Here is a 27,569-nt window from a genome sequence, read left to right on the forward strand (position 1 = left end):
AACCCAAAGCAGTTAATGGCTGTGTAGTCAAGGCAAATAATGGTGAAGGAAGGAAGTCAGAGGTTAGTGCACTGATGGAAAGCTCCAAAGACAGAAGCAAGGGTCTAAGAAACGGGGTTGCACACTGAGGGATTAGGCACAGGTAGGAATAGCTACTCACAGCGGGATGATAACAAAATGTTTTATGTTGTAAACTGTTTCATGATGTGACAGCGGTCTACCAGGTTAAGGCACTAAGCAAAGCCTAGAAACCAGAATTCTATTTGCTATACCTCTGTGCAAAATGCACAGAGGTATAGCAAATAGAATTCTGGTCATTTTGGCTCTAAGACTATTTATAGCTGGTATCTCTTATTTGCTTTTCATTGGAATGATTGTTAGTCTGGCTTCGCTGTGCTGTAGGTCACTATTTTGCATTGTTTGCACACAGCCTGCTTATCTAGAGGGTTGCTGATATTTTTATGAATGTACCTAAGGGACTTCTGAACATATGGCTCTTACACCATGCAATCTATTTCTGTTTCAGTCTGGACAGTTCTAGACGGTGCAGTCTTGCTACATGGTCTGAGAAATGGCTGTAGGAAACAACACTCAACGAAGTTATTCCATCATCCCATGTTTTATATTTGTTGAGGTATGTGTACTTTTTTAAATTTATGGTAAATTGTAATGATAGCCGATTTTATGCTGAAAGCTTGGATTGTTTTATACAGTTGTTTAATTTTAAGATTGATAGTTAAATTTTGGTAAATATTGGAAAATAATTATGTAAAATGTTTCTTAAATAGGAAGACAGAAAATAGGAAGGCTTTTAAACTTTATATTTGGGGTACAGAATAATTATTTATTTTATTTGCAATTGTGATCTGAATGTATTAACTATGAAAGAGAATGCAGCATTTTAATTAAATTCTTTTTTAAAATTCAATATCCCTTTTAAGAATTCAATAAGCAAGAATTTTACTGATGTTGTTATTTTATGATATTTTTGCCCTGGGGCCCAAATTTAAAAAAAAAAATCATAAAGTTGCCCATTTCCACTGGGTACTTTTCTTTGGTGAGGTGTTGGGAACTTATATAATGTATGGTTTCTTTTAGTCATGAATTACTTTGTTGGGTTGCTCCAGTTGTGTGCCAGAAAACAGTTTCTCCAGCATCCTTTTGGGAATTTTAGGAAATTTGGAATCACGATTTAAATGAAATAAAAATCTGTTTACCTGGTTGTCTCAGAATAAGATGTTGATTTGCCAAAGATACTGCTTTTGTCTTCTCAAGAAGATAAGGACTTAAGGGATCATTTTTCATCCTAAAGATCAAGTTTAAAATATGACAGTAAAAAGAGCTGAAGAGTCAGTGCCTGATCTTCCTGTCCGCATAGTCGCCATTCCAAGGGTCAGCTCTGGCATATTCTACCATAGGCATGTTTTTGACCTAATGTCAGAGGAACCTTCATGTTGATATATGTTATTATCTATGTGAAAACAGACACTCGGGCTACACTACCACTTAGTTAGCAAAAATGTACTTTCAGTGTATGGATTTTTTTAAATATATAGCTTATGAATCATTTTGATAATTTTCTTTAAAGTCAATTCCACCTTGAAATAAATGCATCTGTGTCTATGTATTGAGATAATTTTGAGCACTCTGAATTTTGGACAAATGTGTGTGTCTGGCTATTGTTGAGTTTCACCTTATGGATATTGGTTGGCAGTTTAATAGTACTTGAGGATTTATTCTCTGTTGATTTTCATGAACCTGTTTGTTTAACAGAATCAGGAAAAGGTAGAGAAGGTTGGGACAGAGATGCTAACTGACATAAGTCAAGAGTCAGGCAGACTCAGTCTAAGCTAAACCTCTGAGAAGATAAGCAAAGACATCAGCTCACAACAATAAACATGACTTTCTATATAGTCTGCCCTAAATGGGCTGCACAGGGCCAAACCGATCAGACAGTAGCTCCATGTTATGCATACTGTGGATTCTGGTTACTGTTCTTGTGATGAAGGAAAAGGAATTCTTATTGTTGCTGCTCATGCAGAAAGGATAGAAGGGATAGCACTACCTTTGGAACCGCTTTCTTCTTTGTCGTAAGAAACATAAAATGTTAAAGTAAGCTGGGAGAAATTGGGGAATAAGTCATTTGTCATCATCTTTATCCTCCCTCCAGGGCTTTTATCTTAGATCTTTCTCAAAAATCAAACAGAAACCAAGTCTCCGAGTAAGAGATTTAATTTATTGCTAGAATCTGTAGTCTCTGAAGGTTTTCAGCTCTCTAATGCGTGAATGATGAACTTGGCTGGTAGAGCAGCAGCTAAAGAGATAAATTAGTCCTCCTGTAGCTCACCTGGATACAAACATAATTCTAAAAGACATCGAGGGGAGAGATAGTTTATTCTTTTTCTTGCTAGATTGTTCTTATTTTGTATGGAACTTGGAGATCTATCATGACTTCTCTCACAAACCAGCAGGAAAAAGAAAGAGGAAGTGAAGTAGAATAGGAAGAAAAATGGAGAGGATGGAGGTAAATCTCAAAGTGGCCCTATGATTCCCATGCATTTTTAATCTAATGCTTAGTTCTATCCATCATTCCAGGTATTATAATGATGGCATTAGAAAACTTGGCCAAAAACAACTTGGTTAAAATGTCAGTGGGGTCAATGAATATCTTTTCAACTGTTGTTTTTTTTTTTTAATTATAAAAGAATTTAAACATGGAAAATGAAACAGACATCTTCAAGACCAAAGCTTAAAATTTTGTCATATTTGCTTCAAATATTTTTTCAAGGAAAACAAAATTTTGCAGATATGCTAAAGTCCTGCGGTCGTGGATCCAGAAGTGCCTACATATGTGAAGCTAGAAGGTTCCTTTCCCTACATGATTCCCATGCATGTTTTGTATTTTTCTTACTATGTTCATATTTATACATAACATTTTAGGGAAATTTTACATAAATAATACCTTCTGAAAACTAACTTTTGCGGCTTGCCTTTTCATTCAACATTATACAGATTTATACATATTGACAGATCATTCACTTTTTAAAAATATTCTTTTAAATATTTATTTTTTAGTTGTTGTTGGACACAATACCTTTATTTTGTTTATTTATATGTGGTGCCGAGGATCGAACCCAGGGCCTCTCATGCTAGGTGAGCGCTCTACTGCTGAGCCACAACCCCAGCCCAGATCATTCATTTTAAACATGGCATTTTATTCTAAGTATGCAAGTATACTTCACTAAGGGACAATTTGATTCATTTGTTTGCTTAATTTATTTTTTTTTTTTTACTCTTAACAATTTTTTTGAAAGTATCCTTATTTCTAGTTTTGTGTGCATTTATATAAGAGCTTCCTTGGATTGACACTTGCAGTAGAATTGCTAGGGGATCAGAACATGTTTGTTCTAGATGTTTGTTGCTACAGTATAGGATATTTGTATGTGAATTTTCTTGAAGAAACTTCTAAAAGCTCTATTTTTAATTTTATGAGTGTGTCTGTATATTTTGTAGAATTTTTCACATGATTGCATTATCTACAAATAATGGACTTTTTCTTTTTTAGTTGTTATGCCTTTAATTCTTATTGCTTTGTTAAGACTGCCTGTATAATGTTGGATAGTGGTAACATAGAAAACATATTTCTCTTGTTACTGACTTTAAAGAGAATACCTCAGGTGTTTCATTATTAAATTATGAATAAGCATGATGTTTTTTCCTATTCTCTGCCTTTTAGATTAGATCACTTCATTTGTTTTAATCCCATTCCCCCCTTATTGGCCAAAATGATTACATTTCAAGTATTTTTACAATTATTCTTAAATTCTAAACATATATTTGGCTTAAAATGAGATTCATCAATTGTTCTGTCATTCTCTTGAACAATTAATGAGTTTTCTTATGTTACTTTGAATGCTTGTATTTTGTTGTTGTTGTTATTTTTGGTACTGGGGATTGAACCCAGGAGTGTAACCACTGTGCTAAATCTCCAGACCTTTTTATTTTGAGACAGCATTGCAATAAGTTGTGTAGAACCTTGCTAAATTGCTAAGGCTGGCCTTGAACTTGCAATCCTCCTGTCTTAGCCTCCCAAGCCTCTGGGATTACAGGTGCACCACTATATCTAGCATTTGTATGTCATTCTTGATTTTAAATCAAGTAAAATAATAGCAAATTTTTCACTATCTTTTTCAATGAGGGTTTCTTTACATTTATTCCATGTTTATTTTCTCGATTGCTATTGCTGCTTTTATTCCTTTCCTCTTTCAATTTCCAATTGAAGTTTATCCTTTGGTAGTTTTTTCAACAAAGGTCCTATAGATAATAAATATTCTTAACATTTACCTGACGTTGTCTTTATATTGTAATTAATACGAAATGGTAATCTACCTTGACATTGAATTCTAGATAAATTTATTTTTCTATCTCATAGCTTTAAAATTATTTTATTATTATTATTACAAAATAATCCACTTTTTCTTTCCAGTTGCTTTTTTTTGCTCTTTTCCTTTGGTGTTCTGCATTTTCTAACTGTGAATTTATACTGGCCGTGACCTGTTTTACTTCTCGACTAAGAAGTCATATTTGTCACTAATCCTATAGCCTGTCAGCTATCATCTCTTCAGACAGTATCCCTATTCTTTTTACTATAACATTTATTTGATATACCTTGTATCTTCTGATTCTTTCTATATTCCCTGTCTCTTTACTCATCTTGTTCAATTTCCAGAAGTTCTACATGTATTTTAAAAACCTGTCTATTTTATAATGTTTGTTCATGTGTTTATGTTTTTGTACCTTATCTATCTTCAATTATTTAAAAATTTTAAAAATCTTTCAGTTTTTTATGTTCTGAAATTATTGTACTCTGGTCCTCCTGTTGCATCTCCTGTCTCCAGCTTATAGTGGATTGTTGCCTTATTTATTTTTGTGGTTTTTCTAAAACTAATTTTTGGTAGAACTTACTTCTATAGGATTTATGTGGGGCTTTAGGTTTGGAGAACATCACTTTGAAATGATTTCCCATAAAGTTTCCCTTGGGCTTGTGCCATATATTCAGAATCCCAATTTGCACAATCCCAAAGTATACTTAGTCAAAATTCATCTGTCTTGTGGTCTTCCTATGCTATCAGGTGGATTTACATAAACATTTTTCCTTTGAAGTGAAAAGCAAGTTTTCAGAAATCCTGGATTGTATGCAGGAGTCTCAGTTCTGACCAAGTCCCCATTTCCTATTCCCAGCAGCATTAAATCCCAAGCTCTGGTACTGAGATTGACATGTACCCCTTTCTCTACCCCCACCTAGGTGTACTGTAGCATCAGTTTATTCTGTGACCACTCTTGATTTTTGGGTACCCTTTTGTGAATTAGAAAGAAAGCTAACCATTGCTGATTTTTGCAGTGGAATGTTGTCAATTCATTTTTTTGTTCTATAAATGTCTTCATTCATTCATTCATTCATTCAGTGAAAACTTAGTCAGTATCTATTTATTGTTACAAGGCATATGTGTTTTGCCCTTTCTGGATACTTCACATAGTAACTATGTTCTGTAACTTAGATTTCACTAAGTTCTTTGTACAGCTAAAATTGTTGGGCCATGCCTTAAATATGTGTGGGGGATACAGGCCTGGAATGAGAGAGACATACTGCCCAGAGCGGAGTACTGATATGCATTTTCTTGGTGATTATAATTATATGAACATAGGGTTTGGATTTGAGGATGTATTATTTATTTATGGGAGTTGATGAGAATAGATGCCAACCAGCCTCTAAAATTCAAAGTTGCTGATGAATTACAAGTCTGCCTGGACCCGCCCAGAAGGAGGAATTAGTGATAGAGACGCTGCCTGGTGAAGCAGCATGCAGCATAGAAAGTCTCAGGGAGTCAAAAACGTCAGGATCAGTCTTGCCCCAGGTACTCCTGGAATGGTGCCAAAATGAGCCCTTAATGTCACTGGAGAGAGAACAAAGTTTGCAGATTATAAGAGCACGTGTTGAAGGTAATGGAATGAAAAGGGATGAACCGTGGGAGGACAGCAGAATGGATGAAATATGATATGTAATGGACAAAGCGGCTTTGGAAGCCAAGCCCTTAAATGTTAGACACGCAGAAATATGTCTCCTTTGTACATCTCCGGGTATCAGCTGACCTTTAAATGTCCCTTGCTGTCCTGGCCAGAGCCTTTTAGGCTGAAAGCTTTTGACAATAGAATAATGGCCATAAGGGATAGAACATGAACTTGTATTACTAATAGGAGGGAAATTCAGAATCACTAAATTTCCACCACAGTCCACAATAGTGCTTCTGACCAATATGTTTTAGCTCTTCCCTGCTCTGATGAAACTAGAACAAGTAAAAAAAAAAAAAATAGCAAATGCTGAACTAGACAAAATCTAGAGAAGTAGTGGGGGGAAAAAGGAAAAGGAAAAAATGAGCCTTTACATGAACATGAGACTATCTACCCTCTCATCCTCATTTTTTGGTCATGATAAAAGTGCTTACAACAAATGAAGTAAAAAAAAAATGAAAATAGTGATAAAAACATCAAATAGTCTGTGTTTTTCATCCTTAGTCCCTTTTTCTATTTTTCCCATTCTATGCCTTCCCTGCCTCACCCTCCCTCTAATTCTCTCTTCCTGTTTTCTTCCTTTCTTCCCTTTCATTTCTGTAGTATTTCTCATACTTGAATATCCTACAAAAAGAATTCTTCTGACACACGCTCAAGTTGGTGGCTGAAACCTCTGAAAAACAAGATTGTGAGCTGTTTGAGGTCTCCCACGCTCCTCCACAACCAGTACCAGATGTATTTTTCCAAAATGCTTCACACTACCTGTCACTTTTGACAGATTTTCCCAGATACCAGTAGATTCCTCTTAGGATAATTTTTCTGTCTTCTCTATAAAATCATGAATAGCTTACACAGCTAAATCTCTTTCAAATATATTTGTGCTAAGAGCAAAACTCTAAATGGAGCTTAGCTTCCTCAGCAGACAGTATTAAGTGCCAGGAATTTGGACATAATGAATGCAATTGTGGCTTGATGGGTACAGATATGACAGTTTTATCATTTTGATAGTTTCTTCTACTTGCAATTTTTGTTGTCTGTTTTTGACAAATTTACTTTTCTCAGTATGAACTTACCAGACTATAAATCACAAGCCTGAAGATAGATAATATCATCAAATTCCAGAACTTGATGATTCTGAGTGTGTTCCTCTAGGGCTAGTAGTAAAGGAATTCTACATCATCACTTTTGGACTCTGCATGCCATTTCTCTGCTTCTTGTTTCGTGTGACTCAGGTTTTGAAAGAAGAATGTCTCTTGGCCTTGCCTTCCTCTCTTTGCTTACAGGTGCTTAGATTCAGCAGCATTGGCTTCTTTGTTTCTGGGACCTAGATTGCAACTCTCTTGGATTTTTATATTTAACTCACACTGTCATCTTTAATTTTTTCAAAACTCTGCTGGTTCCTGCTGAAGGAGAAAGCATCCATAGACACTGTATATACTGGAGAGGAAAGAGAGAATAAGTTGATGTAAAGTGTTTCATGTTGAGTCCTGGCTCTGTCCTTTTCTGCCAGTATAAATTTGGATATTTCTTTGACCTCAGTTCCTTCATCTGTGAAATGGAAAGAAATGCAACTTCCTCATGGGCACTTTTGAGAAATAATGAGGTAATGTACCTGAATATTCTTGCCATGTACTTAAGTGCTTAATAAATATTAACATGAAAGTAATTTTAAGAGAATGGCTCCTACACCACAAAGATGAAAGTGTAACTGGAATGTCAAAACCCTCACCCCAAGAGGAGGACTCTAGCAAGTTTAATCCCCAGATATGTGATGTTTCTGGGCTTTGAATATTTTACAAATATACTGAAGTGTGTTGGGTTAGGATTCAAACAAAGCAATGAAACGGTCATGGGCCTGTTAAAGTCAAAGACAAATATTAATTAAAAAGTCATTTTTTTTCCTTAAAGCATCATTTAACTATAGAATGTATAATCCTGAACAATATTGATATTCAGGTATCTATTTTTTTTCATAGAATCTAAATGCCAGTGTTAATTTTAAAAATGAAATCTTTTCCTGTCTTTAGATTCTCTCCCCAGTGAGGCTGCCTCTGTTCTTCAGCACTGAGTCTAAGTTAGATGTTTTGGAATCAAGATTTCAGTTAAAATAAATGATTACAAAGGGAAAAGAAGACAGGAATAAAAAAAAAATGGAGCTGGCTCTCGAGATCAAGAACTCAGGAGATGAGAAATCGGGGTTGTGAGAGAATCGGGTCTTTAGAGCCCAAGAAAAGGATGCGGAATTGGTCTAGAGAAGCCATCACACCTGGCTTTCTAAGACTTCCCCCACTAACCCTCCTTCCTGTTTTCCATCATGGTCTGTCCTCATGCCCCAACCTGCCATTCCAAAATAATAAAGACCCAATCTGATTCTGGGGGGAAACACAAATTTCTAATAAGTATAAGAAAATAATGAACACCCTCAGTATAAATCCAGAAAATGTCACTGGTAAGTGCTACAAAGTACCATGGGTGGATTTTGAATGGGGAAGGGATGAGGTCAGAATGAGAGCTCCTTTGCTCTTGTCAATATTTTAATGAAATGAATAAGGGCATGTATCTCAAAATGTAAGCCATCTGTCGTTCAGATTTTCATATCACCAAATAATGGTATGCTATCATTAAAGACACCATATTTGACATTCTAAAATGGAGGACTTAAAATATCACTTGAAGAATATTGACCTTATGTGATAGAAATTTTGTTTTTAAAATTTCAGATGAAAAAAACTGAAATACAGAGAAGTCAATAGACATACTCAAGCCAATACAGCCGATACATGTTTGAATCGGGATTTTGATTTAACATAAATGCAAATCTCATGCTTCTCCCACTATGTATGTGTAGGCTTCATTATTGGCCTCATAGTTATGTCGAAGAGGTGATCTTTCTACATTGGAGAACTAGTATGAGTAAGGACATCCTTACTCTCTCTTATGTTCAAAGGCCAGAATTTAGACATGAAAATATCAAAATGAGAACCTTCCTCTCTATAATCTACTTTCTTTTAAGAACTTAAAGAATTTTTTATATTTTAATTCAGATAAATCACAAATATCTAGAAATCTTTGAGAAATAATGTTTTGTTTGCTGCAGTTAACTGATATAAATCAGAAATACTTTGCTTTCTATAATTGTTGTCAAATAATATTCTTGTAAAAAATATGTTTTGAGTGATCTCAAGTTCACTTTGTAGCACAGAAAATAACGTAATCATCACTTAAGTACCACAACCTAGGTATATAAATTGTACTGTTTTGACATCATTGGTTCATATTTAGATAAAATAATAATAAAACATAATTTACATGCATGAATCTCCCGTGTACTCTCCCTTGTAGGATTTTATTCTCTTCTTTGCCTCTCTAGAGGTTGACCACAGAGCTGAATTTGGTACACCTAGTTTTCTAAGATCTAAACAATTTTCTAAAATTGTTCATTTTGTGTCTTAACACGTTCAAAATACTGAAAAAAATTACATTTCTGTTTTAAATGTTAAGATATTTCAATACAGGCTGTGGTGGGATGCTACCATAGCCATAAATGTATAGGAGTTTGAAACAAGTATATAGATTGACCTAGCCTATATCTTATGAGCTGGTATTTTAAAATAACCTCTGCATAAATCTAATAGTATGGGATGGGTTCTGCAGTAATAATAGACTCTGCCTAAATCTCAGTGGCTTCACACAACACAATCCAGTTTCTTACACTGCAAGTCCTATGTATGTCAATGACAGAACTCTTTTTATTACAGTCTCTCAGGGACCATCCTGTTGGAGGCTCCATCTCAACATGTTTCCATGGTCACTTTGGTAAAGATAAGAAAATGTGATGATTCACAGCACAGACTTTTAAAGCTTCATATTTAATTAATATAAGTCACTTCCACTTACATTTCATTACCCAAAGACACAAAATGTGGCCTTTTTCCATTTCAGAAGGAGCAGCAAGTTACATCCTACAAATATATTGAAGGGAGAGTGATTCTTCACAGCCTAAGTGACCAACACAGTATTTTTATGATTTTTCTTCCTACTAAAAAGTCCCAAATCATCCAGATAAGAAAAGGTTTTACTTGGCTACTTCATAGAGATGTTTGCAAGTGTTTGTTGAGTTTTTTAATATACTAAATGGTTTATATAGCCAATAGAACTGATAGAAAGATTTTCTTTGATACTGTGAGTTTAAGCAATGATCAGTTTGCTATTGACAGGAGACTCTAACTCTACAAGAGTGACTGGACTGGGAGGACATTGACATTTTATTATGACTTCAAATCATGTTGTTCCAAAGATGGCAACCTAACTAAGGACCATATATACCCAAGTGGCATTTCCCAAATTCTACCCTAGAATGCTTTCTTCAATCTACCACATACTTTATGTCATTCTCTGGACTACCTTGTTCCTGGGCTGTATATCATCTGGTAACATGCTCCCTCTTAGTTTTCCTGAGAATTAACATTATTTAAACATTATTTAAACCAAGCATTCTTCATAATTTTGGGATGGATACATCAATATTCTGGTCCTCAAAGAATTTTACATTCTTCCACGGGGCATAAGTCCAGATAGCCACACCAAGATACTGACAGACTCTGAACTTAGATACGTTATATTTTTCAGGGACATAATATGCTTCAAGAGACAAGACGCTGTCTATTACTTTGTTCAGGTTGAAGATGAATCCACTATTTGCTTTGTGCTGCGTTTTTTCTTTCATAGAATTCATCCTTTTATAAATATAATATGAACCAGTCTAGGTGATCATGGATATAGTGATCATTGGTATTTATGGCTTGTATTTCTTTTACACCTTAGTTCCAACTTCCATGGAATTTCTAAGCCAGTGCAACGGTGTCATTTATTTTTTAAAAAATCTAATGTATCTCATAGCCTATAAAAATAGACTTTAGAGGAATGCTCACTTTAAGAGAAGGATGTAGAAATTGCAACCTGTGGATAGTGGTTTGACAGTGTGCAGTGAAATTTTGGGAACTTTATATTCTCCTTCAATCCCAAAGTATACTCCTAATAAGTCTAAATTATAGAAATAATCATGAACATGGAAAATTCTGCTATAAGATTAATTTATCATAAAATTGTTTATACTATTAAAAATAAAGCTCCAATATTAAACTATAGGACACTGATGAAAAAGTCCATGTTGATTCCTACATAGAGCATTATGCATTCATTAAAATTATGTTGAAAAAAATACATAATTCCATAAGGAAACAGCCAATTGGATAAGTATGCAAAAAGTGAAGAGAATGGATTCAAAACAGTTGTAATCTAAGTTTAACCAGACTTCATCAACCTGTGAATAAGGATGGCATTCATAGCTTCAATGAGAATTAAAATATCACCTTCTGTTGTTCACACCTGCTCATAGAGAACTCCAACTGCCCCATAGGCTTCCCCAAGTAAGCTTGGGATTGCCACATATGCTCATGATGTACTCTCTTAGGGTGAGTTTCTGGATAACAAAAGCCATCTTTTTCTTCATCACTCTAGCCATGCACATCCATTTCCTCAAGCAAGGAAACCATGTAAATGTTCCTCACTCTGCTATTGCTGGCGTTGCTCCCAGAGGGATGCTAATATTGAGCTCCTAGTGTTTCCTCTACAGGAGGGAAGAAGCCCTGCTCCCACACTTGATGTCTGCTTTGTCCCCTGAGCATCAGTGGGACACTGTGTCTTAAGTTGTGTCTGCAGCCCTTATTTCATACGACTTAGGCATGAATCCATGTGCTTGTAGAAGGACCAGTATCTAAAGGCATCTCTCTTACCTTGATTTTTCTTCCACTTTCTCCATGTAGATTATTGATGGGAAGTATTTTTGTAGACTAGCAGCCTCACTAACTTCTCAGACATGTCAGGTGTGTTAGAGTCACCGCACTGGATATTTCAGGCTTCAAGCCAGATAACCTGTCTACACAATGGGCAGCACACACATCAAATATGGTGCCTTTTGGAAATATGCATATATGCCCTACAACAATAGGCCTAGAAAGAAAAGATATGCACAAAAATTGATGTCTGTCTCTAAATGTTGGGTTGTAAAGCACAAATTTTGCACTTCTTTTTTTAATCAAAAAGAAGAAATCCTTTTTAAAGATTTATTGTTATCAATGTGTGTTTTTCTAAAGAAATACAGTACTCTTTGCAATTTGAATACTATTTATATTTGCAAAAAATTCAGTCTTACATCATTTTTAGAATAGAATGACTAGAAAAAATGGTGAGGGTTGCTCTTTCTCGCATTTGATTATTTTTACAACACATTCTATGTAGTCTTCACCAATGCCAGCTTTAGGTGGTATTAATATAAATATTACTTAATGTTTCATTTGTTGGTCTTATTTCAGAAAATGTAAAAAATGCTTGAATTTCTTAATGTTAAATTGTTGACTATGTTAAATAAATATTTATCCTTGTTTTTAGCTTTAGAACTATATTTCTTGTACAATTGTATGAAACTACTGTCTTGACTACTCAACTGGCAGCTCTGGCCATAGAACCTAGTTCTCAGTCTCCTTAGGCATGTTACATCAATAAAAAATCCATGCCCTGTGCTACTCCCATGCACTGACCACCACTAGAAACATTTCATAGTTCATGAGAGTAGCATAGACTCTTTGTGCTAAACACGCTGTAGATCATTTATGCAGCCCCTTCTTGTTTTCTGTAGGGTCACTGAGATTCAGAGAGTTTTAGTTACTTGTCCAAGATCAGATAATCCGTGACTCTTGACCCTTTCACAATCAATGGCAGCTTATTTTTTTCATTAGCCAAATTTCAAAAGCAGGACTATAAAATTTATTTCAAAATGTTTATAACAAGGTATTATGGCTTGACTATGAGGTGAGACAATGCAGAGATGTTCAGTGATAAAATGATTAGATTATGAGAGCTGTTACCTAAGAAGTGGTTTAATTCATTTGACAGATTAATAATTTGTCCTGGGTGATAGCTATTGGGTGGTGGGCGTGGCAGGAGGAGGTAGATCACTGGGGGGGGCGTGCCTTTGGTACTTGTCCCTGGCAAGTGGAGCTCTCTGCTTTAGACTGTCGTGAGCTGAGCAGCCCTTTTCCACCATACCCTTTGGGCATAATGTTCTGCCTCCCCTCAGGCCCAGAGCTGTGGAGTAGCTGACCATAGACTGAACCTCTGAAACTGAACTGAAATATATTTATCCTCCTTTGAGTTGTTCTCGTCAGGTCTTTTGGTCCCACCAATGCAAAGCTGACTAAAACCCAAGAACAATTGCTTAATGTGCAGGATGGTATATCTTAGTATACTTAACACAGTGCGGGGAGGAGCCTTCAAGAATAGGAGGCCCAGGCCTGCAAAGATTCTTCAACAGCTCTGAGTCACCTTTGTATAGAAGCTAGGGAAGGAGCAGGACCAAGTTACATTTACACTCCTGATGACTGGTAAGATGCTGTTTAGGTGAAAGAGTAGGCTGATGGGAAGAAGGCTCCAGAATAAGGGGCATCTTGGCATGGACCAAGACCTAAGAAGTGACACAGAACTTGAAGAGCAGAAGGTATTTCTAAAAGGCCGGAGCTTAGAGGATAAGTCGGGGAGAAGTGACAGGGGAGACTGCCAGGGAGACACAGGCCAAATCGTGGAATACCTCGCAGACTATCTTATGCAGTTTATTTTTCCTATAAGCTTTGGGAAATGAGAATATTCCTGGTTATTTTAAATTGATACCGTACCTGGTGATACTGAATGGTGGAAATGGTGGTAAAACCCTGAAGCCATGGAAAGGAGACATCTTCACTGTTTGCGATAGATACCGTTTCTCCCCAGAATGCAGAATATTTTTCACAAATAAGTACCACAACCTAGGGCCCTGATGGCTCACTTTTCATAATACACAGTGTACAGATGAGAAGGATTTGAAAGAAGTTCCATATTATTGATTAATTTCTGAACATTGTAAGTTGCTTTTAGAGCTACCATGTCACCCTTCAGGGTGACTCAGGAAACTGGAAAAGACAACGTTGGCCTAGCTTTGGTACTTTGCAAAGCTACACTAGTTTATATGTTGGCTCCCCATGAGAGTGGCTTGAACAGTTTTTTTTTCCTGAGATTTATAAACAGTATATAGAGAGCAATGACTTTGTTTTCTGTCCCAATGTCAACTCTTCTATTTTCTCGAAAAGTTCACTCCTTCAGCAAATTATGTGTTGGAAAAGTATGACCACTCTAGTACCAGGGAATCCAATCATTTTTTTCTAGATGTAGCATTAATCGGATGTGTGATTTTTCAAAACTGGACTAACATACTCATTCTATTCTGTTTGTGAACAACAGCTTTATTTTAAAAGTGGAGCAGAGAAAACTGGGGTATCTGTGATCAGATAGAGATTTTTCTCTGAGATACTGGTTAGCCCACATGATGTGGAGTTGATGGTCTCTGGTTCCACTAATAGAGTATTTTCATTCTGTCATTGAGTGTGAGCAGAAACCACCTGCTTTGGAGTGATTGGTGTACTTGTTAAAGTTAGGTTCATGAACCCAGCCATTTATCTTAATCAGAATAGCAAGGAGAGAGGATGGAGATTCAATTTTATATGTTGCAGTTATTCCAATGTCCAGTAAAGTTTGAGAATGAAATCAATCCAGAAGCTCATTGTGCAAATTTCCCATCAGTAGACACAGGATAGCAGGTACTGTTAGTGCTCTTTCCATTTTCTCTTGACCCATCCTGAGGACCCTTGCAAACAGGGTTCCCTGTCCTCTGCCTGAGGCTGCTCTCTAGCTATAGAAACCTGTTAGGCCCTGTTGTTGTTTTCACTAGGCCTTAACTTTCCCAGGAGCCACCCTCAACCAGGGAAGGAGGGGTGATGATGGATAAGTAATCCAGCTTCCTCACTCCTCCGTGGGATAGTTCTGGGGAGTTTGATATAGTCTCTGAGAGATCCCATGCAAAATAGAATGTCAGGTGCCCATAATGACAACTCACTCATTAATGCAAGTTATTGACCTCTCTCCCTTCCGTATCCCTAATGTGCTTCCTGGGATCAATTCAGAAATAACTATTTGCGGCTACGTCATTGTCTCAAAATCCACTTTGGAAGGAATCCAAACTAAGACAGAAAATATATTTGGAGTAGAAAAGCTTCATTCCAATAGAATGAAGTATTAGGATTTGAAGAATGGAAGACAGGAAAAAAAAATTTGAGAGAAGTGATTAAGGTCATTTTGTTAAAGCACTCTGAACCATCTAGCTCTTAGATTTATCATTTACTTAAAACTGAATCCATTTAGGCAATTCTGTTTTTCATTGTATGCCATCATTTCTGCACGAGTACTCATCTTTCCATGTTCAGCAGTTTCCCAAACAGTGCATTCTAGTCATTGAATCTGAAATCCTACAGTTTCCTTGAGAAAATCTTCAGACCTAAAAATCTTCAAATTTTCTAAGGGGAAATGTTAATTTTATGTACAGAGCACAGAGCTTAGGTAATATAGAAATGAATTAATTTTTTAATAGACAAAAGAATGCTTAGACAAAAAAAGCAGTTTAAAGACTAATTTTTCTGCAAACTATTTGTTTTTTGACTTAACTAATGTGTTAGTCTGCGCTACTATAATAGAATACCTGACACTGGATAATTTACAAAGGACATCAGTTTGTTTTCTTAGAATTCTGAAAGTTAGGAAGTCCAAAAATCAAGATACCAGAACTTGGGTGTCCATGAGGAGGCACACCCTCTCTCCTCTCCTCTCCTCTCCTCTCCTCTCCTCTCCTCTCCCTCTCCTCTCCTCTCCTCTCCTCTCCTCTCCTCTCCTCTCCTCTCCTCTCCCTCCTCTCCTCTCCTCTCCTCTCCTCTCCCCTCCCCTCCCCTCCCCTCCCCTCCCCTCCCCTCCCCTCCCTCCCCCTCCCCTCCCCTCCCCCCCCTCCCCTCCCCTCCCCTCCCCTCCCCTCCCTCCCCCCCCCTCCTCCCCCTCCCCTCCCCTCCCCTCCCCTCCCCTCCCCTCCCCTCCCCTCCCCTCCCCCCTCCCCCCTCCCCTCCCCTCCCCTCCCCTCCCCTCCCCTCCCCTCCCCTCCCCCCTCCCCCCTCCCCTCCCCTCCCTCCCTCCCCTCCCCTCCCCTCCCCCCTCCCCTCCCCTCCCCTCCCCTCCCCTCCCCTCCCCTCCCCTCCCCTCCCCTCCCCTCCCCTCCCCTCCCCTCCCCTCCCCTCCCCTCCCCTCCCCTCCCTCCCCTCCCTCTCCTCTCCTCTCCTCTCCTCTCCTCCCCTCCCCTCCCCTCCCCTCCCCTCCCCTCCCCTCCCCTCCCCTCCCCTCCCCTCCCCTCCCCTCCCCTCCCCTCCCCTCCCCTCCCTCCCCTCCCCTCCCCTCCCTCCCCTCCCCTCCCCTCCCCTCCCTCTCCCTCTCCTCTCCCTCTCCTCTCCTCTCCTCTCCTCTCCTCTCTCCTCTCCTCTCCTCTCCTCTCCTCTCCTCTCCTCTCCTCTCCTCTCCTCTCCTCTCCTCTCCTCTCCTCTCCTCTCCTCCCCCTCCCCTCCCCTCCCCTCCCCTCCCCTCCCCTCCCCTCCCCTCCCCTCCCCTCCCCCCCTCCCCTCCCCTCTCTCTCTTCTCTCTCCTCTCTTCTCTTTCCTCTCTTCTCTCCTCTCTCTCTCCTCTCTCTCTCCTCTCCTCTCTCTCCCTCTCTCCTCTCCTCTCTCCTCTCCTCTCTCCTCTCCTCTCTCTCTCCTCTCTCTCTCTCTCTCTCTCTCTTCTCTCTCTCTCTCTCTCTCTCTCTCTCTCTCTCTCTCTCTCTCTCTCTCTCTCTCTCTCTCTCTCGGATAGCACTACTTCTACTGTGTCCTCTGGGGGGAATGAAAGCCCATATCTTCACATGATAGACAGATTCAAGGCCTGGAGAACTGGAAGGGGCAAGGATTTTTCTTTTTAATAAGGGCCTTAAATCCCATTCAAGGAGAGTGGAAACCTTCATAGTCTGATAACCTCTTAAAAGCCCCTACTTCTTGGGGCTGGGGCTGTAGCTCAGTGGTAGAGTGCCTGCCTTGCATGTGTGAGGCACTGGGGTCGATCCTCAGCACCACATAAAAATAAATAACGATACTGTGTCCATCTACAACTAAAAAAAAAATAAAGAAAGAAAAAAAAAAAGCCCCATCTCTTAATTCTATCACATTGGCCATTAAGTTTCAGCACCATATTACTAAAATACAAGTTCTTCTCAGCTGACATTTATTCAAATTCATTTTTTCTCATCTTCTGAGACCCATCACTTTGAAGCTGAAATATTGGTGTACTTCATTTTCATCCGCAAGGAAGACGCATGAAAATTTGGGAAAGTTTGAATTTGAGACACTGATTGAATATCCATATGAACTTCAATAGGTTGCTCCGCATCTTTGAGTTTCACTTTTCTCATCTATAAAAGCATAATAATAATACCTGCTTTTTTACTAGGTTGTTTTAAGGTTAAATAAAAACTGAATTTTAAGGTGTTTAGCACAGGGCAAGGAAGGTGTTCAGTCATCATTAACTCACAAGCTAGGCTGGAAGCACACACTGAAAAGGCAGCATTGTCTCCCCTCAGGGATGCTCTTGAGGTTTCTTATCACATGGTTTCTTCAGCTGCTGTAATCTCATTATTTTATTTCAGTAACCCATCTTGGGCTGAGGATTCTGTGGGTCTACAGCCCAGGAATATTTGACGGACTTTGGCATGGCCACTAACTCGAGTGAAAACTCGGATGGCTAAATTGTCAACCTAATGACATACACAGAAATCTACCTGTTTGATGTGTTGGCTTTCTATGGAAATTAGTCTATTTTGACAGAACTGAATGAAAACAGATAGTTTTGACACATCAAACACAAGATGCAAAATGATTAATCTTGTCCAATCAGTTTGGGGCTTATGTGCCTGTTCTTGCCACTAAAAAGCAAGCTCTGGTGGTATAAATGTCTCCCCTTTGGATTGATCCTCCAAGTTTGCATTGTGTAAGTAACGACACACTCTCTGACACATTTCCAAGGGAGATCGGGACCTCAATTGTTTATCTAATATGTGTAATGCTACTACTTAGCCATTCGACTTCTTGATGCTATGGAGAATGTCCTACTAAGTTCTTCATGGCAAATTTCACTCTTCATTGTGAGAATTCTTCATTTTTTAAAAATGTTTTTATTGTATATTCCCTCAAATTTGTCTTCTGCTGTCTGATACATGTGGCTACCTATGTAGAAGTCATATCATTCCTCCTGGCTTCAGCCTTTTGACAATGTCCTTTGTTGTTAGTTTCTTCATCTCTGTAACTGGAAGACCTGACGGTTGATACTATTGAAAACATGTGTCTCCTGAGGACAGAATTTCTATTTTGGCCCACAGTTTTAGAGGTCTCAGTCCTTAGATGGCCAACTCCATAGCTTTGGGCCCACGGTGGGCAGAACATCATGGTGGAAGGGTGTGATGGGGGGAAGTGGACAGAGAACCCTACTCACTAAGAACAAAATATAACCCCCAAAGGCAGGTCCCCAGTGACCGACCTCCCCCAACCACTTTCTACCTGCTTATATTTATCACCTACCTCATCCATATCAACAGATGAATCCACTGATTAGGTTACAACTCTCACAGTCCAACCATTCCACTTCTGAACAATTCTTGCATTGTTTCACAGATGAATTTTTTGAGGAGACCTCTTCACAGCAATGAAGAAGCTCACAAACAAAGGACATCACTTTTGCTTTCAAATCCTTTGATGCATACTACAGAACAGTGATTTGCACAGATGTGTCTCAGGTTGGATTTCTCTAGAAACAGACTCTAAAATAAGAATTTGAATGCAAGTAGTGTATCTGGGTAGGAATCTTAGAAAATACCTGCAGATAGCAGGGAAATTGAATGAAACTTTTGTAAGGTACATTAAAGAGCAGGTTCTCATTGTGGAGAATTGGGGCTCACTGCATTCTAAAGACTTCTGGGAGGCCACCTAGACTATACCTCAGCCATGCCAACTGAGGGATGAGAAAGCAGAGTATTTATCTTATGATTCTGTATCATTGTTTGATGTTTGCTGCCAGGGGCATTGATTTCCAGGCACTTTGGTCAGCCCTGCAGGCAGTCAGTGTCCTCCTGAACCTCAGAAAACCCTCAGGGAGAATTGTTCTTATAAGAAACAGCTGTGCCAAGGGACTATGTGGCAGGGTGTACTAGCTGCCTCTGCTGTAATGCTCAATAAACTCTTAGTGCACAGAATTGAATGGAATCTGCCAAGAGCTATAAGAAATGTTAGATCACCCTCAGACTTCAAATCATTGATTTTTTTTTTTTTACTCGCCTCCTGTGGATACATGTTTAAACAGTATCAACTCTGTCAACTTTGTCAGTACCAAATAATTTGTGGGTAGTGTCACCTCTATTTTTTTATTGGTTGTTCAAAACATTACAAAGCTCTTGACATATCATATTTCATACATTAGATTCAAGTGGGTTATGAACTCCCATTTTTACCCCAAATACAGATTGCAGAATCACATCGGTTACACATCCACATTTTTACATAATGCCATATTAGTAACTGTTGTATTCTGCTACTTTTCCTATCCTCTACTATCCCCCTCCCCTCCCATTTTCTCTCTCTACCCCATCTACTGTAATTCATTTCTCTCCTTGTTTATTTTCCCATTCCCCTCACAACCTCTTATATGTAATTTTGTATAACAATGAGGGTCTCCCTCCATTTCCATGCAATTTCCCTTTTCTCTCCCTTTCCCTCCCACCTCATGTCTCTGTTTAATGTTAATCTTTTCTTCCTGCCCTTCCTCCCTGCTCTGTTCTTAGTTGCTCTCATTATATCAAAGAAGACATTTGGTATTTGTTTTTTAGGGATTGGCTAGCTTCACTAAGCATAATCTGCTCTAGTGCCATCCATTTCCCTGCAAATTCCATGATTTTGTCATTTTTTTAGTGCTGCTTAATACTCCATGGTGTATAAATGCCACATTTTTTTATTCATTCATCTATTGAAGGGCATCTGGGTTGGTTCCACAGTCTGGCAATTGTGAATTGTGCTGCTATGAACATCGATGAGGTAGTATCCCTGTAGTATGCTCTTTTAAGGTCTTCAGGGAATAGTCCGAGAAGGGCAATAGCTGGGTCAAATGGTGGATCCATTCCCAGCTTTCCCAGGAATCTCCATACTGCTTTCCAAATTGGCCGCACCAGTTTGCAGTCCCACCAGCAATGTATAAGAGTACACTTTTCCCCACATCCTCGCCAGCACTTGTTGTTGTTTGACTTCATAATGGCTGCCAATCTTACTGGAGTGAGATGGTATCTTAGGGTGGTTTTGATTTGCATTTCTCTGACTGCTAGAGATGGTGAGCATTTTTTCATGTACTTGTTGATTAATTGTATGTCCTCCTCTGAGAAGTGTCTGTTCAGGTCTTTGGCCCATTTGTTGATTGGGTAATTTGTTATCTCATTGTCTAATTTTTTGAGTTCTTTGTATACTCTGGATATTAGGGCTCTATCTGAAGTGTGAGGAGTAAAAATTTGTTCCCATGATGTAGGCTCCCTATTTACCTCTCTTATTGTTTTTCTTGCTGAGAAAAGATTTTCAGTTTAAGTAAGTCCCATTTGTTGATTCTTGTTATTAACTCTTGTGCTATGGGTGTCCTATTAAGGAATTTGGAGCCTGACCCCACAATATGTAGATTGGAGCCAACTTTTTCTTCTGTCAGACGCAGAGTCTCTGATTTGATATCTAGCTCCTTGATCCACTTTGAGTTAACTTTTGTGCGTGGTGAGAGGAGGGGATTGTTTCATTTTGTTGCATATGGATTTCCAGTTTTCCCAACACCATTTGTTGAAGATGCTATCCTTCCTCCATTGCATGCTTTTAGCTCCTTTATCAAATATAAGATAGTTGTAGCTTCGTGGATTAGTCTCTGTGTCCTCTATTCTGTACCATTGGTCCACCCGCCTGTTTTGGCACCAGTACCACACTGTTTTTGTTACTATTGCTCTGTAGTATAGTTTGAAATCTGGTATCGCTATACCACCTAATTCACACTTCCTCCTTAGAATTGCTTTTGCTATTCTGGGTCTTTTATTTTTCCATATGAATTTCATGATTGCTTTATCTATTTCTACAAGAAATGCTGTTGGGATTTTGATTGGCATTGCATTAAACCTATAGAGAACTTTTGGTAATACCGCCATTTTGATGATGTTAGTTCTGCCTATCCATGAACAAGGTATATTTTTCCATCTTCTAAGATCATCTTCTATCTCTCTCTTTAGGGTTCTGTAGTTTTCATTGTATAAATCTTTCACCTCTTTTGTTAGGTTGATTCCCAAGTATTTTATTTTATTTATTTTTTTTTGAGGATATTGTGAATGGAGTGTTTTTCCTCATTTCTGTTTCAGAAGTTTTGTCACTGATATACAGAATTGCCTTTGATTTATGCGTGTTTATTTTATATCCTGCCACTTTGCTGAATTCATTTATTAGTTCTAGTAGTTTCTTTGTAGACCCTTTTGGGTCTTCTAGGTATAGAATCATGTCTTCTGCAAATAGTGATAATTTAAGTTCTTCTTTTCCTATTTTTATGCCTTTAATTTCTTTCGTCTGTCTAATTGCTCTGGCCAGTGTTTCAAGAACTATATTGAATAGAAGTGGTGATAGAGGGCATCCCTGTCTTCTTCCAGATTTTAGAGGGAATGCCTTCAATTTTTCTCCATTCAGAATGATGCTAGCCTGAGGCTTAGCATAGATAGCTTTTACAATGTTGAGGTAAATTCCTGTTATCCCTAGTTTTTCTAATGTTTTGAACATGAAGGGATGCTGTACTCTGTCGAATGCTTTTTCTGCATCTATCGAGATGATCATATGGTTCTTATCTTTAAGTCTATTGATGTGGTGAATAACATTTATTGATTTCCATATATTGAACCATCCTTGCATCCCAGGGATGAATCCTACTTGATCATGGTGCACAATTTTTTTGATGTGCCTTTGTATCCAATTCGCCAGAATTTTATTGAGGATTTTTGCATCTAGGTTCATCAGAGATATTGGTCTATAGTTTTCTTTCTTTGAGGTGTCTTTGTCTGGTTTAGGAATCAGGGTGATGTTGGCCTCATAGAATGAATTTGGCAGAGCTCCCTCTTTTTCTATTTCCTGAAATAACTTGAAAAGTATTGGTATTAATTCTTCTTTAAAGGTTTTGTAAAACTCCGCTGTATACCCATCTGGTCCTGGGCTTTTCTTGGTTGGTAGTCTTTTGATTGCTTCTTCTATTTCATCCATTGATATTGGTATGTTTAAATTGTGTGTATCCTCCTGACTCAGTCTGGGCAAATCATATGACTTTAGAAATTTATCGATGTCTTCACTATCTTCTATTTTATTGGAATATAGGTTTTCAAAATAATTTCTAATTGTCTTCTGTATTTCTGTAGCGTCTGTTGTGATATTGCCTTTTTCATCCCATATGTTAGTAATTTGAGTTCTCTCTCTTCTTCTCTCCCTTAGCATGGCTAAGGGTCTGTCGATCTTATTTATTTTTTCGAAGAACCAACTTTTAGTTTTGTTAATTTTTTCAATAGTTTCTTTTGTTTAAATTTCATTGATTTCCGCTCTGATTTTAATTATTTCTTGCCTTCTGCTACATTTGCAGTTGTTTTGCTCTTCCTTTTCTAGGGCTTTGAGATGAAGTGTGAGCCCATTTATTTGTTGGTTTTTCCTTTTTTGAGGAATGACCTCCAGGCGATGAATTTCCCTCTTAAAACTGCTTTCATTGTGTCCCATAGAGTCCGATATGTTGTGTCTGTATTTTCATTTATTTCTAAGAATTTTTTGATTTCCTCCTTTATGTCTTCTGTAACCCATTGATCATTCAGTAACATATTGTTCATTTTCCATGTGATGTAGGATTTTTCCTTCCTTCTTTTATCATTGATTTCCAGTTTCATTCCATTATGATCAGATAAAATGCATGGTATTATCTCCACCCCTTTATATTTACTGAGGGTTGCCCTATGGCATAATATATGGTCTATTTTTGAGAAGGATCCATGTGCTGCTGAAAAAAAAGTATATCCACTTGATGATGGTTGATATATTCTATATATGTCAGTTAAGTCTAGGTTATTGATTATGATATTGAGTTCTATAGTTTCTTTATTCAACTTTTGTTTGGAGGATCTGTCCAATGGTGAGAGAGGTGTGTTGAAGTCACCCATAATTATTGTGTTGTGGTCTATTTGATTCTTGAACTTGAGGAGAATTTGTTTTATGAATGTCGCAGCACCATTATTTGCATAAATATTGATAATTGTTATGTATTGTTGGTGAATGGTTCCTTTTAACAGTATATAATGTCCTTCCTTATCCTTTTTGATTAACTTAGTCTTGAAGTCCATTTTATTCGATATGAGGATGGCCACCCTGCTTGCTTACGAGGACCGTGTGCATGGTATATTTTTTCCCAACCTTTCACCTTCAGCTTGTGTATGTCTTTTCCAATGAGATGTGTCTCCTGGAGGCAACATATTTTTGGATTTGTTTTTTAATCCATGTTACCAGCCTATGTCGCTTTATTGGAGAGTTTAAGCCATTAACGTTTAGAGTTACTATTGATATATGGTTTGTACTGCCACCCATGTTTGATTATTTATCTTTTTTTTAAATTTAGTTTGTTTCTCCATGATTAGCTTTCCCCCCGCCCTCTGTCATTACCAAGGCACTTCCCACTGATGGTTTTGTTTGTTGTTTTTAATTTCTTCCTCGTGTAGTGTTTTGCTTAAGATGCTTTACAATGCTAGTTTTCTGGCTGCAAGTTTTTTTAGCTTTTGTTTATCATGAAAGATTTTTATTTCATTGTCGCACCTGAAGCTTAATTTTGCTGGATACAGAATTCTTGGTTGGCATCCATTGTCTTTCAGTGTTTGAAGTACGTTGTTTCAGGATCTTCTCGCTTTCAGCGTCTGTGATGAAAAATCTATTGTTAACCTTATTGGTTTACCCCTGAATGTAATCTGCCTCCTTTCTCTTGTAGCTTTTAATATTTTCTCTTTGTTCTGTATATTGGATATCTTCATAACAATGTGTCTTGGTGTTGGTCTACTGTGATTTTGTGTGCTCGGTGTCCTGTATGCATCTACAATTTGTATATCTGTTTCCCTTTTCATTTCTGGAAAGTTTTCTGTAATTATTTCATTCAGCAGGTTACTCATTCCCTTGGTTTGAATCTCTGTACCTTCCTCTATCCCGATGACTCATAAGTTTGGTTTTTTTATGTTATCCCATATCTCTTGGATGTTTTTCTTGTGATTTTTTACCAGCCTTTCTGAGTTGGCTAGACTCTTTTCAAGATGATATATTTTGTCTTCATTATCTGACGTTCTGGCCTCTACTTGCTCCACTCTGTTAGTGATACTCTCAATTGAGTTTTTAATTTGGTTTATCATTTCCTTCATTTTTAGAATTATTGTTTGATTTTTTTTATAATCTCTATCTCCTGATAAAGATGCTTAACTTCTTCTTTTATCTGTTTATGTAATTCATTTTCAATGTGATCTTTCACTGTTTGGATTTGCTGTCTTGTATCCTCGTTAAGGTTCCATTCCATCTGTCTAAGGTATTCCTTGAGTTCTTTATATGACCATTTTTCTGATGACTCTAGGTCCTCCTGAATATTTAGGCTGTCCTTCATTGTTTGTACTCCTTTTCTTCCTTGCTTTTTTATGCTTCTCATGTTACTTCTTGTTCTGTTTGACTGCTGAGTTACTGTTTACTCTTATAAATTTATTTGATGCTTGGGAGGAAAGATATTAGAAGGGAAAGGAAGAAGTCACTAAAGAGAATGAGAGTAGGCAGGTAGAATTCAAGAAAGGGGGAATAAGACAATTTAAAAGAAATGAAAAGACAAAAGAAAAAAATAGAAAATAAATAAAGAAAAAATTTTTTTAAAAAAATAATAATAAAAAAATGAAAATTAAAATTAAAAAAAATAATAAAGTAAAATAAATTTAAAAAATTAAAAACATTTAAAAAAAAGAGTTAAAGAACAACAAAAAAAGAAAATGAAAGAAAAAAAAACCCAAATTAAGAAAAAAAAAATAATAATAAATGCAGTCATAGAGTTCGATTAACTTTTCTTCCAGTAGGTGGAGCTGTGCCCACTGGGTGAAGCTTCTCCTCTCAATAGGTGGGAACCAATCACTGTGCAGCAGCTCTTCCTCCCAGACTGGGCGGGTCTCCAATCCTGAGTGCCTAGGGCCTTCTCTTGTGTTTCCTCTAGCCAGGCCCTGCTCACCTGTGACGCTCATCACAATATACTGGCTACACGCCACTCTGTTGCTCCTGGGAGCCCTGTTTTCATGAACGCCTGGGCACACTCTCCCTGTTTGCCTCCCTCAGACCCTAAGTTTGTAGAGCTTGGGGCTGAGAACTCCCAGTGAATTTGCTTGCCTTCCGGTAGCCACGCCCCCAGTAGCTGGTGCAAGGGACCTCAGTTATCAACACTGGTGGGAGCGGTAGCCGGGAGTTCCGCGCCACGAGTCCCGCGCCACTCCTGATTCCCTCCGTCTGGCTATCATGCTCACGGGAGAGCTGGGAGGGGCCCTCAAGGTTTCCCGCTGTGTGGAGAGGGATGGCTAGGGGATTACACACCTGTCGCCTCTGATTTCAATGAAGTTATCTCCTCCGCCTGTGATGTCAGTTCTCTGCCATGGTGGTATCCCATGCAAATGGTGTCCATTCGTTCCCTTTGCTTGGTGACCAATGCAACAGGTGGGTCCTGACTGTCTCTCCCAAGCCCCGTTTCAATCCTGTGGCCACTGCCTATGAAGGCTCGGTTGGCTTTTACCTCTGTAAGTTCAGAAGGGCCGACCAGTTATTTCAGCGGGATCGTTAGTGCTGAGTCACGAGAAGCAGGCGAACCCGAGCTTGAATGCGGCCGATCCGGGCTCGGTGTGTGTTCCCAGAGGCCCAGACTGTTCACCCCGATCCATGTCAGCTCAGCATTGCCTAGTGATCCTGAGCAAACAGCATTTAGACAGTTTAGGACTCCCTATGCCTGCGCAGCTGAAGGGGTCAGAGACTTGATCTCTCCACGCCCGCCGCCATGTTGGATCTCCCTAGTGTCACCTCTAAATGCAGCAATGAAGCAGTTTCTCTTCCAGCACCCTATTAGTATATGTCTTCCATAACAAGGCTATGTTATAGATGGAGCTATAAAAGTACTTCTTGTGATTTTTTTTTTAAACCAAGTTATATCTATCATAAGAGACCATAGGAAAATAGACTTTGGTCCTTCGGGACAGTATTGTACTAGAATGAGGAAATTTGGGTTTTCATCTCATTCTTGTGTGACCTTATAGCCAAATATGGCCTTGAAGAAATAACTTTGAACTTCTAGGCTTCATTTTGCTCACCTGTAAAAATGTTAAGATTGAATACTAAGATTTCTTCCAGATTTAGGCATTATTAGCCTGCAAAATAAGGCAATGGGACATAAATATGCTATGTGGTCAAGTGGGGATTGGGAGAAAAACATAGATTTTGCATATGTGCAAATGCACATGTCTGTTTCTGTAATGTGTGTGTATATCTATTCTGCAGTTATTTTTACTTCAAAAAGAAATCATGGCATTCAGAGTATATATTATTCAAAAGATTTTCTCCTGAAAGCAAATATCCTCTACCACTTACAAATGAGAATATACCTTCCATGTTAGAGAATTAGAACAAAGAAGGAATTTGAAAATTGTATCTTTGTTTTTCTTGTCCTTGGCATGATTAAGTGGTCTGTATAACCACTGGGGGGAAGGGGTTGGTACCATAAGCTCAAAGTTTAAAAATATCTTATAGATTGATTTACTGTTAAACATGTCATTGTAACTGTTGAAAATAATACAAATATACTTTCCATCTAGAAATATATTTATTAAATAAAATAAAATTTTAAAAATGATGAAGGCCAACTGAAACTTTGTAAAATTGGTCTAATCTTGTTTCCCTGAGTGATACAGGTTTCTCTTAATTTCCTCATTTGTCTTCAGAAGTTCAGTAGGATTATGCTAGTATAAAACAATTTCCCTTAGTATTAGAAAAAGAAAAAGAAGGCTTACAATTTTCTGATTTAACCAACCTGTGTTGGTCTCATGATCTAAATGTAATATTATGTCCTAATTGTTTGGGCAAGAGAGAGCCCATTGAGGATTTGTTCACCTGTCCAACTTGTATCCCCTAGAGGATTTGATTGTTATGCTCTAATTCGGGACCCCCAAAGACCACCAGAGACCCAAGATCAATGTAAGCAGCAAAGAGGTGTTTATTGCAAGCTAGCTCGGTCCTCCGCATGCACACACAGCAACTGGTGACGCTGAGAGGCCCCGAGCCTAGGGTTTGCAGCATTTTTATACATTTTTTTGGAGAGGGCAGGGACTTCACATACATCATAGCAAATCATCACACACCGTGGGAAAATCAAATAACAACTCTAAAACATGA

At 38.2% G+C, this 27,569-nt stretch overlaps 1 protein-coding gene across 1 annotated transcript in view; it reads left to right on the forward strand.

Moving 5' to 3' along the window:
• Positions 1-571: 571 nt before the first annotated feature.
• Plppr1 (phospholipid phosphatase related 1) overlaps positions 572-27,569 on the forward strand; it is a 142,328-nt gene continuing 115,330 nt past the window's right edge. Inside the window, exon 1 of the mRNA XM_026379676.2 lies at positions 572-634. Within this exon, the coding sequence (XP_026235461.1) occupies positions 572-634 (63 nt within the window). The remainder of the gene's footprint in view (positions 635-27,569) is intronic.

The sequence above is a fragment of the Urocitellus parryii genome, chromosome 4 (genome assembly GCF_045843805.1).
Source record: "Urocitellus parryii isolate mUroPar1 chromosome 4, mUroPar1.hap1, whole genome shotgun sequence".
NCBI classification, from domain to species: Eukaryota; Metazoa; Chordata; class Mammalia; order Rodentia; family Sciuridae; genus Urocitellus; species Urocitellus parryii.